The 12,602-nt window shown below is 47.8% G+C and overlaps 1 protein-coding gene across 1 annotated transcript in view; it reads right to left on the bottom strand.

The window, feature by feature from the left end:
• Positions 1–12,602, bottom strand: part of LOC117970748 (butyrophilin subfamily 3 member A1-like) — a 41,701-nt gene that overhangs the window by 21,242 nt on the left and 7,857 nt on the right. Inside the window, exons 2-6 of the mRNA XM_059011953.1 lie at positions 3,831–3,904; positions 2,669–3,016; positions 2,239–2,520; positions 720–827; positions 590–616 (exon numbers count right to left, since the gene is read on the bottom strand). Coding sequence (XP_058867936.1) covers positions 590–616; positions 720–827; positions 2,239–2,520; positions 2,669–3,016; positions 3,831–3,900 — 835 coding nt within the window. The 5' untranslated portion in view covers positions 3,901–3,904. The remainder of the gene's footprint in view (positions 1–589; positions 617–719; positions 828–2,238; positions 2,521–2,668; positions 3,017–3,830; positions 3,905–12,602) is intronic.

The raw sequence follows: 12,602 nt of genomic DNA, 5'->3' as shown, positions 1-12,602 counted from the left end.
GAACAGTGTGTGGTTATTTCAGCTCCAGTGCAGATTAAAATGAATCAGACAGAACAGTGTGTGGTTATTTCAGCTCCAGTGCAGATTAAAATGAATCAGACAGAACAGTGTGTGGTTATTTCAGCTCCAGTGCAGATTAAAATGAATCAGACAGAACAGTGTGTGGTTATTTCAGCTCCAGTGCAGATTAAAATGAATCAGACAGAACCGTGTGTGGTTATTTTGAAACATACAAACTAATATTGTATATTGTAACAATTTTCAACATCCCTCCATGAGGAAATATTTGTCCAAAAACAACCCCCAAAATTTAAATTTGAATAGATTAATTTATTTAACCAGGAGATTTAATTTATGAATTTATTTAATCAGGTCTCATTTACAATAGGGTCCTGGAAACAATAAAATAACAATTGCAATGTATAAAAACAATTATATTTATTATTATTTACTTATTATTTACAATCATTTCTAATGAGTTGGATTTCCGGTCCAGGGATGTCTTTATTTATGGGTGTCGTAGTTTAAGATACTGCTGCAGAAACCTGGAATGGGTTTTCAGCATCTCTTCATTAAGTGCTTTACTTACCCATAGGCTCAAGCTTTCTCTCCATGGCTAGAAGAAAAACAGAACAGTCCATATTATTGTAAACCTGTTTGACATGTTTAAAATGCACAGAGCTATAGGAAATGCCTCATGATAATGATAAAGTTCATACCATCCATCCTTCTCCATTGGATAGCCAGCAGAGGAATGGCTCCAATACTGAGAGCTAAAGTCAAGAAGAAAGCCACCATCCATCCAGAGACTCCTGGGAAAAAATCACCTGGAAAACAACACAGCAGCTCAACACACTGGAACACACACACCCCTCCCAACACTGAGACACACCCCTCATAGTGAGCATTCCACACACCCCTCCCAACACTGAGACACACCCCCTCATACTGAGCATTCCACACACCCCTCCCAACACTGACCACACCCCTCATAGTGAGCATTCCACACACCCCTCCCAACACTGACCACACCCCTCATAGTGAGCATTCCACACACCCCTCCCAACACTGACCACACCCCTCATAGTGAGCATTCCACACACCCCTCCCAACACTGACCACACCCCTCATAGTGAGCATTCCACACACCCCTCCCAACACTGACCACACCCCTCATAGTGAGCATTCCACACACCCCTCCCAACACTGACCACACCCCTCATAGTGAGCATTCCACACACCCCTCCCAACACTGACCACACCCCCTCATAGTGAGCATTCCACACACCCCTCCCAACACTGACCACACCCCTCATAGTGAGCATTCCACACACCCCTCCCAACACTGACCACACCCCTCATAGTGAGCATTCCACACACCCCTCCCAACACTGAGACACACCCCTCATAGTGAGCATTCCACACACCCCTCCCAACACTGACCACACCCCTCATAGTGAGCATTCCACACACCCCTCCCAACACTGACCACACCCCTCATAGTGAGCATTCCACACACCCCTCCCAACACTGACCACACCCCTCATAGTGAGCATTCCACACACCCCTCCCAACACTGACCACACTCCTCATAGTGAGCATTCCACACACCCCTCCCAACACTGACCATACCCCCTCATAGTGAGCATTCCACACACCCCTCCCAACACTGACCACACCCCTCATAGTGAGCATTCCACACACCGCTCCCAACACTGACCACACCCCTCATAGTGAGCATTCCACACACCCCTCCCAACACTGACCACACCCCCTCATATGAGCATTCCACAGACCACTCCCAACACTGACCACACCCCTCATAGTGAGCATTCCACACACCCCTCCCAACACTGAACCACACCCCTCATAGTGAGCATTCCACACACCCCTCCCAACACTGACCACACCCCTCATAGTGAGCATTCCACACACCCCTCCCAACACTGAGCTACACCCCCTTATAGTGAGCATTCCACACACCCCTCCCAACACTGAGCCACACCCCTCATAGTGAGCATTCCACACACCCCTCCCAACACTGACCACACCCCTCATAGTGAGCATTCAACACACCCCTCCCAACACTGATCCAGCACCCCTTCATTGATTCAGATATTGACTGGCCCACTAATTCATGTGTTTGTTTCACAGGTGTAGCAGTGCTTTACTCATCAAGGTGACTTTAATCTATGGTCAGTGTCAGTCCGGCTCAATCCACAAACATGTGGTACTCACTGGATATGTGGAGTTTGGATTCCCAGTCTGGTTTGGGTGTTTTACTTCTAACCAGACAGGAGAACACGTTGGACTGCTGTTTGATTTTGATGTAGCTGCTGACACTGAGGAACCCCTGACTGTCCCTCTGCACTGTTGGGCTGGACAGTGATGTCACATCGTTTCCATCCCTGTCTCTCCAGATCACTTCAGGTTCAGGGCTCCACCCCTCTGATCTGCACACCAGCCGGGTCTGGTCTCCTTGTGTAGAGTCCATAGAGATTGAGGGCTGGGTCCCCAGAGCTGTCAGGGAATAGAGACAGTGAGACACACACATATAGACTGTCAGGGAATAGAGACAGTGAGACACACACAGATAGACACAGCAGCCAGGTCTCCAGGATATGGATGTGTTATTTCAGATGAAAACACATTGCAATTCAGCACTGACCTCTGACTATCAGTTCAGTCTTTCCTTGTCCATCCCAGATTCCATCAGTGGCATAGCAGGAATAGACCCCACTATCAGAGGGACGGAGGTTTCTCAGGTTCAGAGAGAGAATGCCTTCCTGCAGCCCCACTCTAGAGAGAGCAGTGCGGCCCCGATAGTCACTGTCCTGAACATCTGTGCGATCCCTTCGATCTTCATATAAATGAACTGGGATCCTGAATTTCTGTCTGAACCACCTCACGTCCATGTCCACAGCACTAAGACTGGGGGTGATGTGACAGGGCAGGAAGATATCTTCACCAGCAGAGGCGATGAGGGGCTGATCAGAGCCAACAACAGAGCTGCCTTCTGAAAAACAAAACACTGGCAATTAGAAACAAACAAGCATTTACTCAAACAGTACCCTAGTAGAAGAAGAAGCACACAGCTATGAGATATGAGCTATAAGCTGTGACCCTGGGACTTCTACACTAAACATCCAGCTATGAGATATGAGCTATAAGCTGTGACCCTGGGACTTGTACACTAAACATCCAGCTATGAGATACGAGCTATAAGCTGTGATCCTGGGACTTGTACACTAAACATCCAGCTATGAGATATGAGCTATAAGCTGTGACCCTGGGAGCTCTACACTAAACATCCAGCTATGAGATATGAGCTATAAGCTGTGACCCTGGGACTTCTACACTAAACATCCAGCTATGAGATATGAGCTATAAGCTGTGACCCTGGGACTTCTACACTAAACATCCAGCTATGAGATATGAGCTATAAGCTGTGACCCTGGGACTTCTACACTAAACATCCAGCTATGAGATATGAGCTATAAGCTGTGACCCTGAGACTTCTACACTAAACATCCAGCTATGAGATACGAGCTATAAGCTGTGATCCTGGGACTTCTACACTAAACATCCAGCTACATTAGACCCAGTTGGTACATTAGACCCACTGGTCTCGAACTCAACCAAAGCCCCAGTGCACTGTTAGTAAGAGGTGACTGAACAGGCAAATTGAACTACAATTCCCCTTCCTATAAAAACAGGACATCTCTGAACTTGTGATCTTGTATCTCAGTGAATCTGTTCTGTTGAAATATCTTCAGGGTAGCATTAGTGATGTGTCTCTTCATCAGTTTCATTTCTACAGTCCCTCTCACCTTGTGTAGAAACAGCTGGTAGCAAACTCAAGACAATGAGACAGGTCCTCCCCAGGAATCCCATCTTCATTTCCCTGGAAAACAACACAAGTGTTTGAGTGACAGTGACTGCTTTACGGTATCCTCAGTAAGGAAAGAGAAAGGGGGGTTGGTGCTAAAACTAATTCCAATATCAAAAGTCATGTAAACACAGTTTTTAGAAAATGTATCGGAATATTCCGAAAGTAAGTTTTCAGAAAACAGCACCTAGAAATTTCTGATTAAATTCTGAAAACTAACAAAATGTCTATCATGTAAATACACTTTTCAGAAAACTTGAAATAGCGTACTGCGCATGTGCACACTTTGACCCTTTTCTCCTGCACGTGGTTTTAGAAAACAGAGAAAATAATAATAATCTGTAGTCAGTCTGCATGCATCCATTTATCAAGTTAGGGATAAAGTAATACATTTGTTGAAGACCGTATGTATTTATTAATAGCCCATACTGATGCAGAAAATGTTTTACAGCTTTAAAATGATGTGAGAATTTAAAATAATGTCTGCAAAAGAAACTGGTAATATAGAACAAGATGAGCTGTTGGAAAGGCTGATTGCACATTGTGGGTAATCTGAATAGAGATATAGGATAGTAATCTTTGAATTTAAGACCTGACACTTCGATAAAGCACTTATTGGATTGGTCTCCGTTCTATCGCAGAAATGTCCAGTCTTCAAAGAGTACTTGGCTACTACAGTACTTTGCATGCAAAAATATCCTGCCTTTTCCGAAAACTTCAATTCATGTATACAGTTGAATTCTAATTAGATTTTCTATCATTAATCATGTAAACACAGAAAAGTGACGTTTTAAGAAAACCAGTTTTCTGATTCAGTTTTGCTTTGTCATGTAAACGTACTGTGTGATAGATGTTATGGTATCCTCAGTAAGGAAAGAGAAAGGGGGGTTGGTGCTACACTGGGATAGATGTTATGGTATCCTCAGTAAGGAAAGAGAAAGGGGGGTTGGTGCTACACTGGGATAGATGTTATTCTATCCTCAGTAAGGAAAGAGAAAGGGGGGTTGGTGCTACACTGGGATAGATGTTATGGTATCCTCAGTAATGAAAGAGAAAGGGGGGTTGGTGCTACACTGGGATGGATGTTATGGTATCCTCAGTAAGGAAAGAGAAAGGGGGGTTGGTGCTACACTGGGATAGATGTTATGGTATCCTCAGTAAGGATAGAGAAAGGGGGTTGGTGCTACACTGGGATAGATGTTATTCTATCCTCAGTAAGGAAAGAGAAAGGGGGGTTGGTGCTACACTGGGATAGATGTTATGGTATCCTCAGTAAGGAAAGAGAAAGGGGGGTTGGTGCTACACTGGGATAGATATTATGGTATCCTCAGTAAGGATAGAGAAAGGGGGGTTGGTGCTACACTGGGATAGATGTTATGGTATCCTCAGTAAGGAAAGAGAAAGGGGGGTTGGTGCTACACTGGGATAGATGTTATGTATACTCAGTAAGGAAAGAGAAAGGGGGGTTGGTGCTACACTGGGATAGATGTTATTCTATCCTCAGTAAGGAAAGAGAAAGGGGGGTTGGTGCTACACTGGGATAGATGTTATGGTATCCTCAGTAAGGAAAGAGAAAGGGGGGTTGGTGCTACACTGGGATAGATGTTATGGTATCCTCAGTAAGGAAAGAGAAAGGGGGGTTGGTGCTACACTGGGATAGATGTTATTCTATCCTCAGTAAGGAAAGAGAAAGGGGGGTTGGTGCTACACTGGGATAGATGTTACGGTATCCTCAGTAAGGATAGAGAAAGATGGGGTTGGTGCTACACTGGGATAGATGTTATGGTATCCTCAGTAAGGAAAGAGAAAGGGGGGTTGGTGCTACACTGGGATAGATGTTATGGTATCCTCAGTAAGGAAAGAGAAAGGGGGGTTGGTGCTACACTGGGATAGATGTTATGGTATCCTCAGTAATGAAAGAGAAAGGTGGGTTGGTGCTACACTGGGATAGATGTTATGGTATCCTCAGTAAGGAAAGAGAAAGGGGGGTTGGTGCTACACTGGGATGGATGTTATGGTATCCTCAGTAAGGAAAGAGAAAGGGGGGTTGGTGCTACACTGGGATAGATGTTATTCTATCCTCAGTAAGGAAAGAGAAAGGGGGGTTGGTGCTACACTGGGATAGATGTTATGGTATTAGTAAGGATAGAGAAAGGGGGGTTGGTGCTACACTGGGATAGATGTTATGGTATCCTCAGTAAGGAAAGAGAAAGGGGGGTTGGTGCTACACTGGGATAGATGTTATTCTATCCTCAGTAAGGAAAGAGAAAGGGGGGTTGGTGCTACACTGGGATAGATGTTATGGTATCCTCAGTAAGGATAGAGAAAGGGGGGTTGGTGCTACACTGGGATGGATGTTATGGTATCCTCAGTAAGGAAAGAGAAAGGGGGGTTGGTGCTACACTGGGATAGATGTTATGGTATCCTCAGTAAGGATAGAGAAAGGGGGGTTGGTGCTACACTGGGATAGATGTTATGGTATCCTCAGTAAGGAAAGAGAAAGGGGGGTTGGTGCTACACTGGGATAGATGTTATGTATACTCAGTAAGGAAAGAGAAAGGGGGGTTGGTGCTACACTGGGCTAGATGTTATTCTATCCTCAGTAAGGAAAGAGAAAGTGGGGTTGGTGCTACACTGGGATAGATGTTATGGTATCCTCAGTAAGGAAAGAGAAAGGGGGGTTGGTGCTACACTGGGATAGATGTTATTCTATCCTCAGTAAGGAAAGAGAAAGGGGGGTTGGTGCTACACTGGGATAGATGTTACGGTATCCTCAGTAAGGATAGAGAAAGGGGGGTTGGTGCTACACTGGGATAGATGTTATGGTATCCTCAGTAAGGAAAGAGAAAGGGGGGTTGGTGCTACACTGGGATAGATGTTATGGTATCCTCAGTAATGAAAGAGAAAGGTGGGTTGGTGCTACACTGGGATAGATGTTATGGTATCCTCAGTAAGGAAAGAGAAAGGGGGGTTGGTGCTACACTGGGATGGATGTTATGGTATCCTCAGTAAGGAAAGAGAAAGGGGGGTTGGTGCTACACTGGGATAGATGTTATTCTATCCTCAGTAAGGAAAGAGAAAGGGGGGTTGGTGCTACACTGGGATAGATGTTATGGTATCCTCAGTAAGGATAGAGAAAGGGGGGTTGGTGCTACACTGGGATAGATGTTATGGTATCCTCAGTAAGGAAAGAGAAAGGGGGGTTGGTGCTACACTGGGATAGATGTTATGGTATCAGTAAGGAAAGAGAAAGGGGGGTTGGTGCTACACTGGGATAGATGTTATGGTATCCTCAGTAAGGAAAGAGAAAGGGGGGTTGGTGCTACACTGGGATAGATGTTATGGTATCCTCAGTAAGGAAAGAGAAAGGGGGGTTGGTGCTACACTGAGATGGATGTTATGGTATCAGTAAGGATAGAGAAAGGGGGGTTGGTGCTACACTGGGATAGATGTTATGGTATCCTCAGTAAGGAAAGAGAAAGGGGGGTTGGTGCTACACTGGGATAGATGTTATGGTATCCTCAGTAAGGAAAGAGAAAGGGGGGTTGGTGCTACACTGGGATAGATGTTATGGTATCCTCAGTAAGGAAAGAGAAAGGGGGGTTGGTGCTACACTGGGATAGATGTTATTCTATCCTCAGTAAGGAAAGAGAAAGGGGGGTTGGTGCTACACTGGGATAGATGTTATGGTATCCTCAGTAAGGAAAGAGAAAGGGGGGTTGGTGCTACACTGGGATAGATGTTATTCTATCCTCAGTAAGAAAGGAGAAAGGGGGGTTGGTGCTACACTGTGTGATGGGGTGCAGCCTATTTTGTGGTGGTTCTGTGTTTTTTGTATTGTTTAGAGTGGATGTGAGTGAGTTTGGGGTGTGGTTCAGTGAGTGTGTGGAATGTGCCTGGGCTAATGAGGTGCGAATTGCCCAATTAGCCCAGGCACCTGTATAAAAGGGAGTGGTTGAGTTTGTTAGGAGGAGAGTGTTTGTTAGAGGTGAGTGTTTGTTAGAGGTGAGTGTTTGTAACAGAGAGAAGACATGTGTTAGAGAGAGTGTGAGTGGGGTTTTTTTGGGTTTGTTTAAAGCCTGTTTTGTGTTTGTCTTTTTGGTTGGCCATTGTGCCTTTTTATTTGTGTTTTGTTAATTAAAATATTTTGGTTTCACTGCACTTTCTGTCTCTGAGTCTTCCCTCTGCTGCTATCCTGCCACAGGTTGGTGTCAGAAGTGGGATAGCGCCCCCTGGAGACTCAGAGCAGAAGTGCAGTTTTTTTGTTTTGTTTAAAAAAAAAAAAAGGGAAGAGAGGATGAGGTGGAGGAAAATGGAGCTGGCCCAGGAGGAGGCAGATGACAGCTGGGAGCTATTTTTAAAAGGGCTCGCGGCAGAGTTGTGCCCCGGCTGTGGGGCATATGGACACACAGTGGCCATCTGCCCCACCCAGTATGAGGAGGAGGAGCTGCCGCTGTAACAGCCCGAGTGGGAGGCGCCCGAACGTCCACAGCCCGAGTGGGAGGAGCCCGAACGTCCACAGCCCGAGTGGGAGGAGCCCGAACGTCCACAGCCCGAGTGGGAGGAGCCCGAACGTCCACAGCCCGAGAGGGAGGAGCCCGAACGTCCACGGCCCGAGAGGGAGGAGCCCGAACGTCCACGGCCCGAGAGGGAGGAGTCGGTGCGTCCACGGCCCGAGAGGGAGGAGTCGGTGCGTCCACGGCCCGAGAGGGAGGAGTCGGTGCGTCCACGGCCCGAGAGGGAGGAGTCGGTGCGTCCACGGCCCGGAGGGGAGGAGCCAGTGCGTCCTAGGTCCGGAGGGGAGGAGCCAGTGCGTCCTGTGTCCGGAGGGGAGGAGCTGAAGGCCCAAACCCCTATTTTTTTTTGGGAGGGACGAGGGCGTGAAGCTCAGGCTCCACAGCAGCCGCTGTTTTTGCTGCTGAAGGGAGCCCAGCGGAGACGCCCGCCACCAGCCCTACCCCCGCTGTCGGAGGAGCCGGCAGCACCACCAGCCCTACCCCCGCTGTCGGAGGAGCCGGCAGCGCCACCGGAGGGAGACGAGCTGCTGTTCCCGCCGCCACCACCCGAGGGAGAGGAGCAGGAGCTGCCTCTGCCTCCACCACCACCACCACCCGAGGGAGAGGAGCAGGAGTTGCCTCTGCCTCCACCACCACCACCCGAGGGAGAGGAGCAGGAGCTGCCTCTGCCTCCACCACCACCACCCGAGGGAGAGGAGCAGGAGCTGCCTCTGCCTCCACCACCACCCGAGGGAGAGGAGCAGGAGCTGCCTCCACCACCACCACCCGAGGGAGAGGAGCAGGAGCTGCCTCTGCCTCCACCACCACCACCACCCGAGGGAGAGGAGCAGGAGCTGCCTCCACCACCACCACCCGAGGGAGAGGAGCAGGAGCTGCCTCTGCCTCCACCACCCGAGGGAGAGGAGCAGGAGCTGCTGCTGCCGTCGCCTCCCGAGGGTCCGCTGCTGCTGCCGTCGCCTCCCGAGGGTCCGCTGCTGCTGCCGTCGCCTCCCGAGGGTCCGCTGCTGCTGCTGCCGCCGCCTCCCGAGGGTCCGCTGCTGCTGCCTGGGGTCGCTACACTGTGGCCGGAGCCCCACGGAGGGGAGCTGACGGCCATGAAGAAAGGGGGGGAGATCAGGAGACCAGCTCCCCTCGCAGCAGTTTCGCTGCCGGAGATCGTGTGGTCGGAGCCCCACGGAGGGGAAATGCCGGCCATGAAGAAGGGGGGGGAGGTCAGGAGACCAGCTCCCCCAGCCACACTTTTGCGGCAGGATAGAGTGTGGCGGGAGCCCCGGAAGAGGGAGCTGCCGGCCACGAAGAATTGGGGGGTGCCGGACCTCCCACCATGGCCACCCCCATGGACACTGTGCTTCCCCCTCTTCTGGGACTTTGAGACTGAGGGGGGAGGTGGCCATTTAGGCCATGTTGTGCTGCACACAAGGAGGGGAGGTGTGTGATGGGGTGCAGCCTATTTTGTGGTGGTTCTGTGTTTTTTGTATTGTTTAGAGTGGATGTGAGTGAGTTTGGGGTGTGGTTCAGTGAGTGTGTGGAATGTGCCTGGGCTAATGAGGTGCGAATTGCCCAATTAGCCCAGGCACCTGTATAAAAGGGAGTGGTTGAGTTTGTTAGGAGGAGAGTGTTTGTTAGAGGTGAGTGTTTGTAACAGAGAGAAGACATGTGTTAGAGAGAGTGTGAGTGGGGTTTTTTTGGGTTTGTTTAAAGCCTGTTTTGTGTTTGTCTTTTTGGTTGGCCATTGTGCCTTTTTATTTGTGTTTTGTTAATTAAAATATTTTGGTTTCACTGCACTTTCTGTCTCTGAGTCTTCCCTCTGCTGCTATCCTGCCACAACTGGGATAGATGTTATGGTATCAGTAAGGAAAGAGAAAGGGGGGTTGGTGCTACACTGGGATAGATGTTATGGTATCCTCAGTAAGGAAAGAGAAAGGGGGGTTGGTGCTACACTGGGATAGATGTTATGGTATCCTCAGTAAGGAAAGAGAAAGGGGGGTTGGTGCTACACTGGGATAGATGTTATGGTATCCTCAGTAAGGAAAGAGAAAGGGGGGTTGGTGCTACACTGGGATAGATGTTATTCTATCCTCAGTAAGAAAGGAGAAAGGGGGGTTGGTGCTACACTGGGATCGATGTTATGGTATCCTCAGTAAGGAAAGAGAAAGGGGGGTTGGTGCTACACTGGGATAGATGTTATGGTATCCTCAGTAAGGAAAGAGAAAGGGGGGTTGGTGCTACACTGGGATAGATGTTATGGTATCCTCAGTAAGGATAGAGAAAGGGGGGTTGGTGCTACACTGTGATAGATGTTATGGTATCCTCAGTAAGGAAAGAGAAAGGGGGGTTGGTGCTACACTGGGATAGATGTTATGGTATCCTCAGTAAGGACAGAGAAAGGGGGGTTGATGCTACACTGGGATAGATGTTATGGTATCCTCAGTAAGGACAGAGAAAGGGGGGTTGATGCTACACTGGGATAGATGTTTGCTGGTAAACTGCAGATCTTGTTTGATGATTCATCTGTTACTGTTTGTGTTGCTGACCTTAACTAAGTGGTTTACTAAAATACCATTTAGATATGTGGTCTGTATGATTGCTGTTATATTATATGAGAACTGCCTCGCCAATTAATTGTGAATATTTATATACATGATATTGGTGCTGTAGAGGTGTGTATCTTCTCTATTAATTGAGCCTTTAGCAGCTATTACAAAACTACTGATCTGGGTATTTTAGATTCAGTGCATTTGTCTGCAATTGTATACTTGTGTGGCAGTGTGGAAATGCAAAAGCCCTGCCAGGCATGTGTGTGTGTGCGGGGGGGGGGGCAGGGAGGGAGTTAAAATCCTCCATGCAAAAACACGTGGGAATGTGGCTGTGTATAAATGTGTGATCACAGGTGTTAGTTAGTAAGGATAGGATTGATGTTGGTGATGAGGTGGAGGTGCGTGTTCTTTGTTCTATATTACTTGTTCCGTGTTCCATGTTGTGTTGTATTTACGTCCGTGTCTGTTTGCATCTCTGTAAGTGTTTTCGTAGACTTTTTGTTTTGGCCATTGCGTCGGTTATTTTGTTAAAGGGCACATAAGGACCTTTTTATTTTATTTTGTTACTGTGGCAAAGTGCCCCCCCTGTGTATGTTATATGTTACGTGTTGTGTGTAAATGTTGGTGTATAGGCATTGGTACATGGGATATAAGCGGGTCTGTGTTTCACGTGTGTGTAAATTGTATATTTGTATTAGGCACGGGGAGTAAAAAGTAATAATATGTGAGCACGGGGAATTGCACTTTAATTAATTCATGTGCAGTTGTACCGAGATTCCAATTGAATGATTGACTAGCAATCGAATCTCGGTACAACTGCATAAAAGCTGCATGTTTTCACTCACTCGTGGTTAGGTGTTCGGTGAGTGGAGAACGGGATTGGAGCGGAGGTAAATGTTAGGAAAAAGAATAATAAGAAGTAGTAGTAAAATCTGCTTACCGTGTTGTGTTCGTCTGTCTGTGCACTGTTTAGTTCGTTTTGTTTGTCTATTTATTTTGGCCTCAAGTGCCGTGTCCTGTTTTGTGTTCAACCCTTTTATTTTCTGTTCTGTTTGTTAATTATTAAATGCTGAGCGCGATCACGCGCTCAGCTTAACCAAAACACCAAGTCTCTGTGTGTTACTTCCTGGCTCTGGTCTGACACCACCCACTCCGGCCGTCTTTGTGACAGTTACATGTTCCCATGTGTTTCTACAACTGTTTACGTAAGGTGCTGGAGAAACGAATATGTAATCATCGAACTATATAAATAACCTCTTTCATCTAGGCCCCCATCGTTCAGTGTTTGTTTGGTCCCCTCGTCCCTCATCGTTCAGTGTTTGTTTGGTCCCCTCGTCCCTCATCGTTCAGTGTTTGTTTGGTCCCCTCCTCCCTCATCGTTCAGTGTTTGTTTGGTCCCCTCCTCCCTCATCGTTCAGTGTTTGTTTGGTCCCCTCCTCCCTCCTCGTTCAGTGTTTGTTTGGTCCCCTCCTCCCTCATCGTTCAGTGTTTGTTTGATCCCCTCCTCCCTCATCGTTCAGTGTTTGTTTGGTCCCCTCCTCCCTCCTCGTTCAGTGTTTGTTTGGTCCCCTCCTCCCTCCTCGTTCAGTGTTTGTTTGGTCCCCTCCTCCCTCATCGTTCAGTGTTTGTTTGGTCCCCTCCTCCCTCATCGTTCAGTGT

Source organism: Acipenser ruthenus, chromosome 43, assembly GCF_902713425.1.
Source record: "Acipenser ruthenus chromosome 43, fAciRut3.2 maternal haplotype, whole genome shotgun sequence".
Classification (NCBI taxonomy): domain Eukaryota; kingdom Metazoa; phylum Chordata; class Actinopteri; order Acipenseriformes; family Acipenseridae; genus Acipenser; species Acipenser ruthenus.
This window is presented reverse-complemented; position numbering and strand designations above follow the sequence as displayed.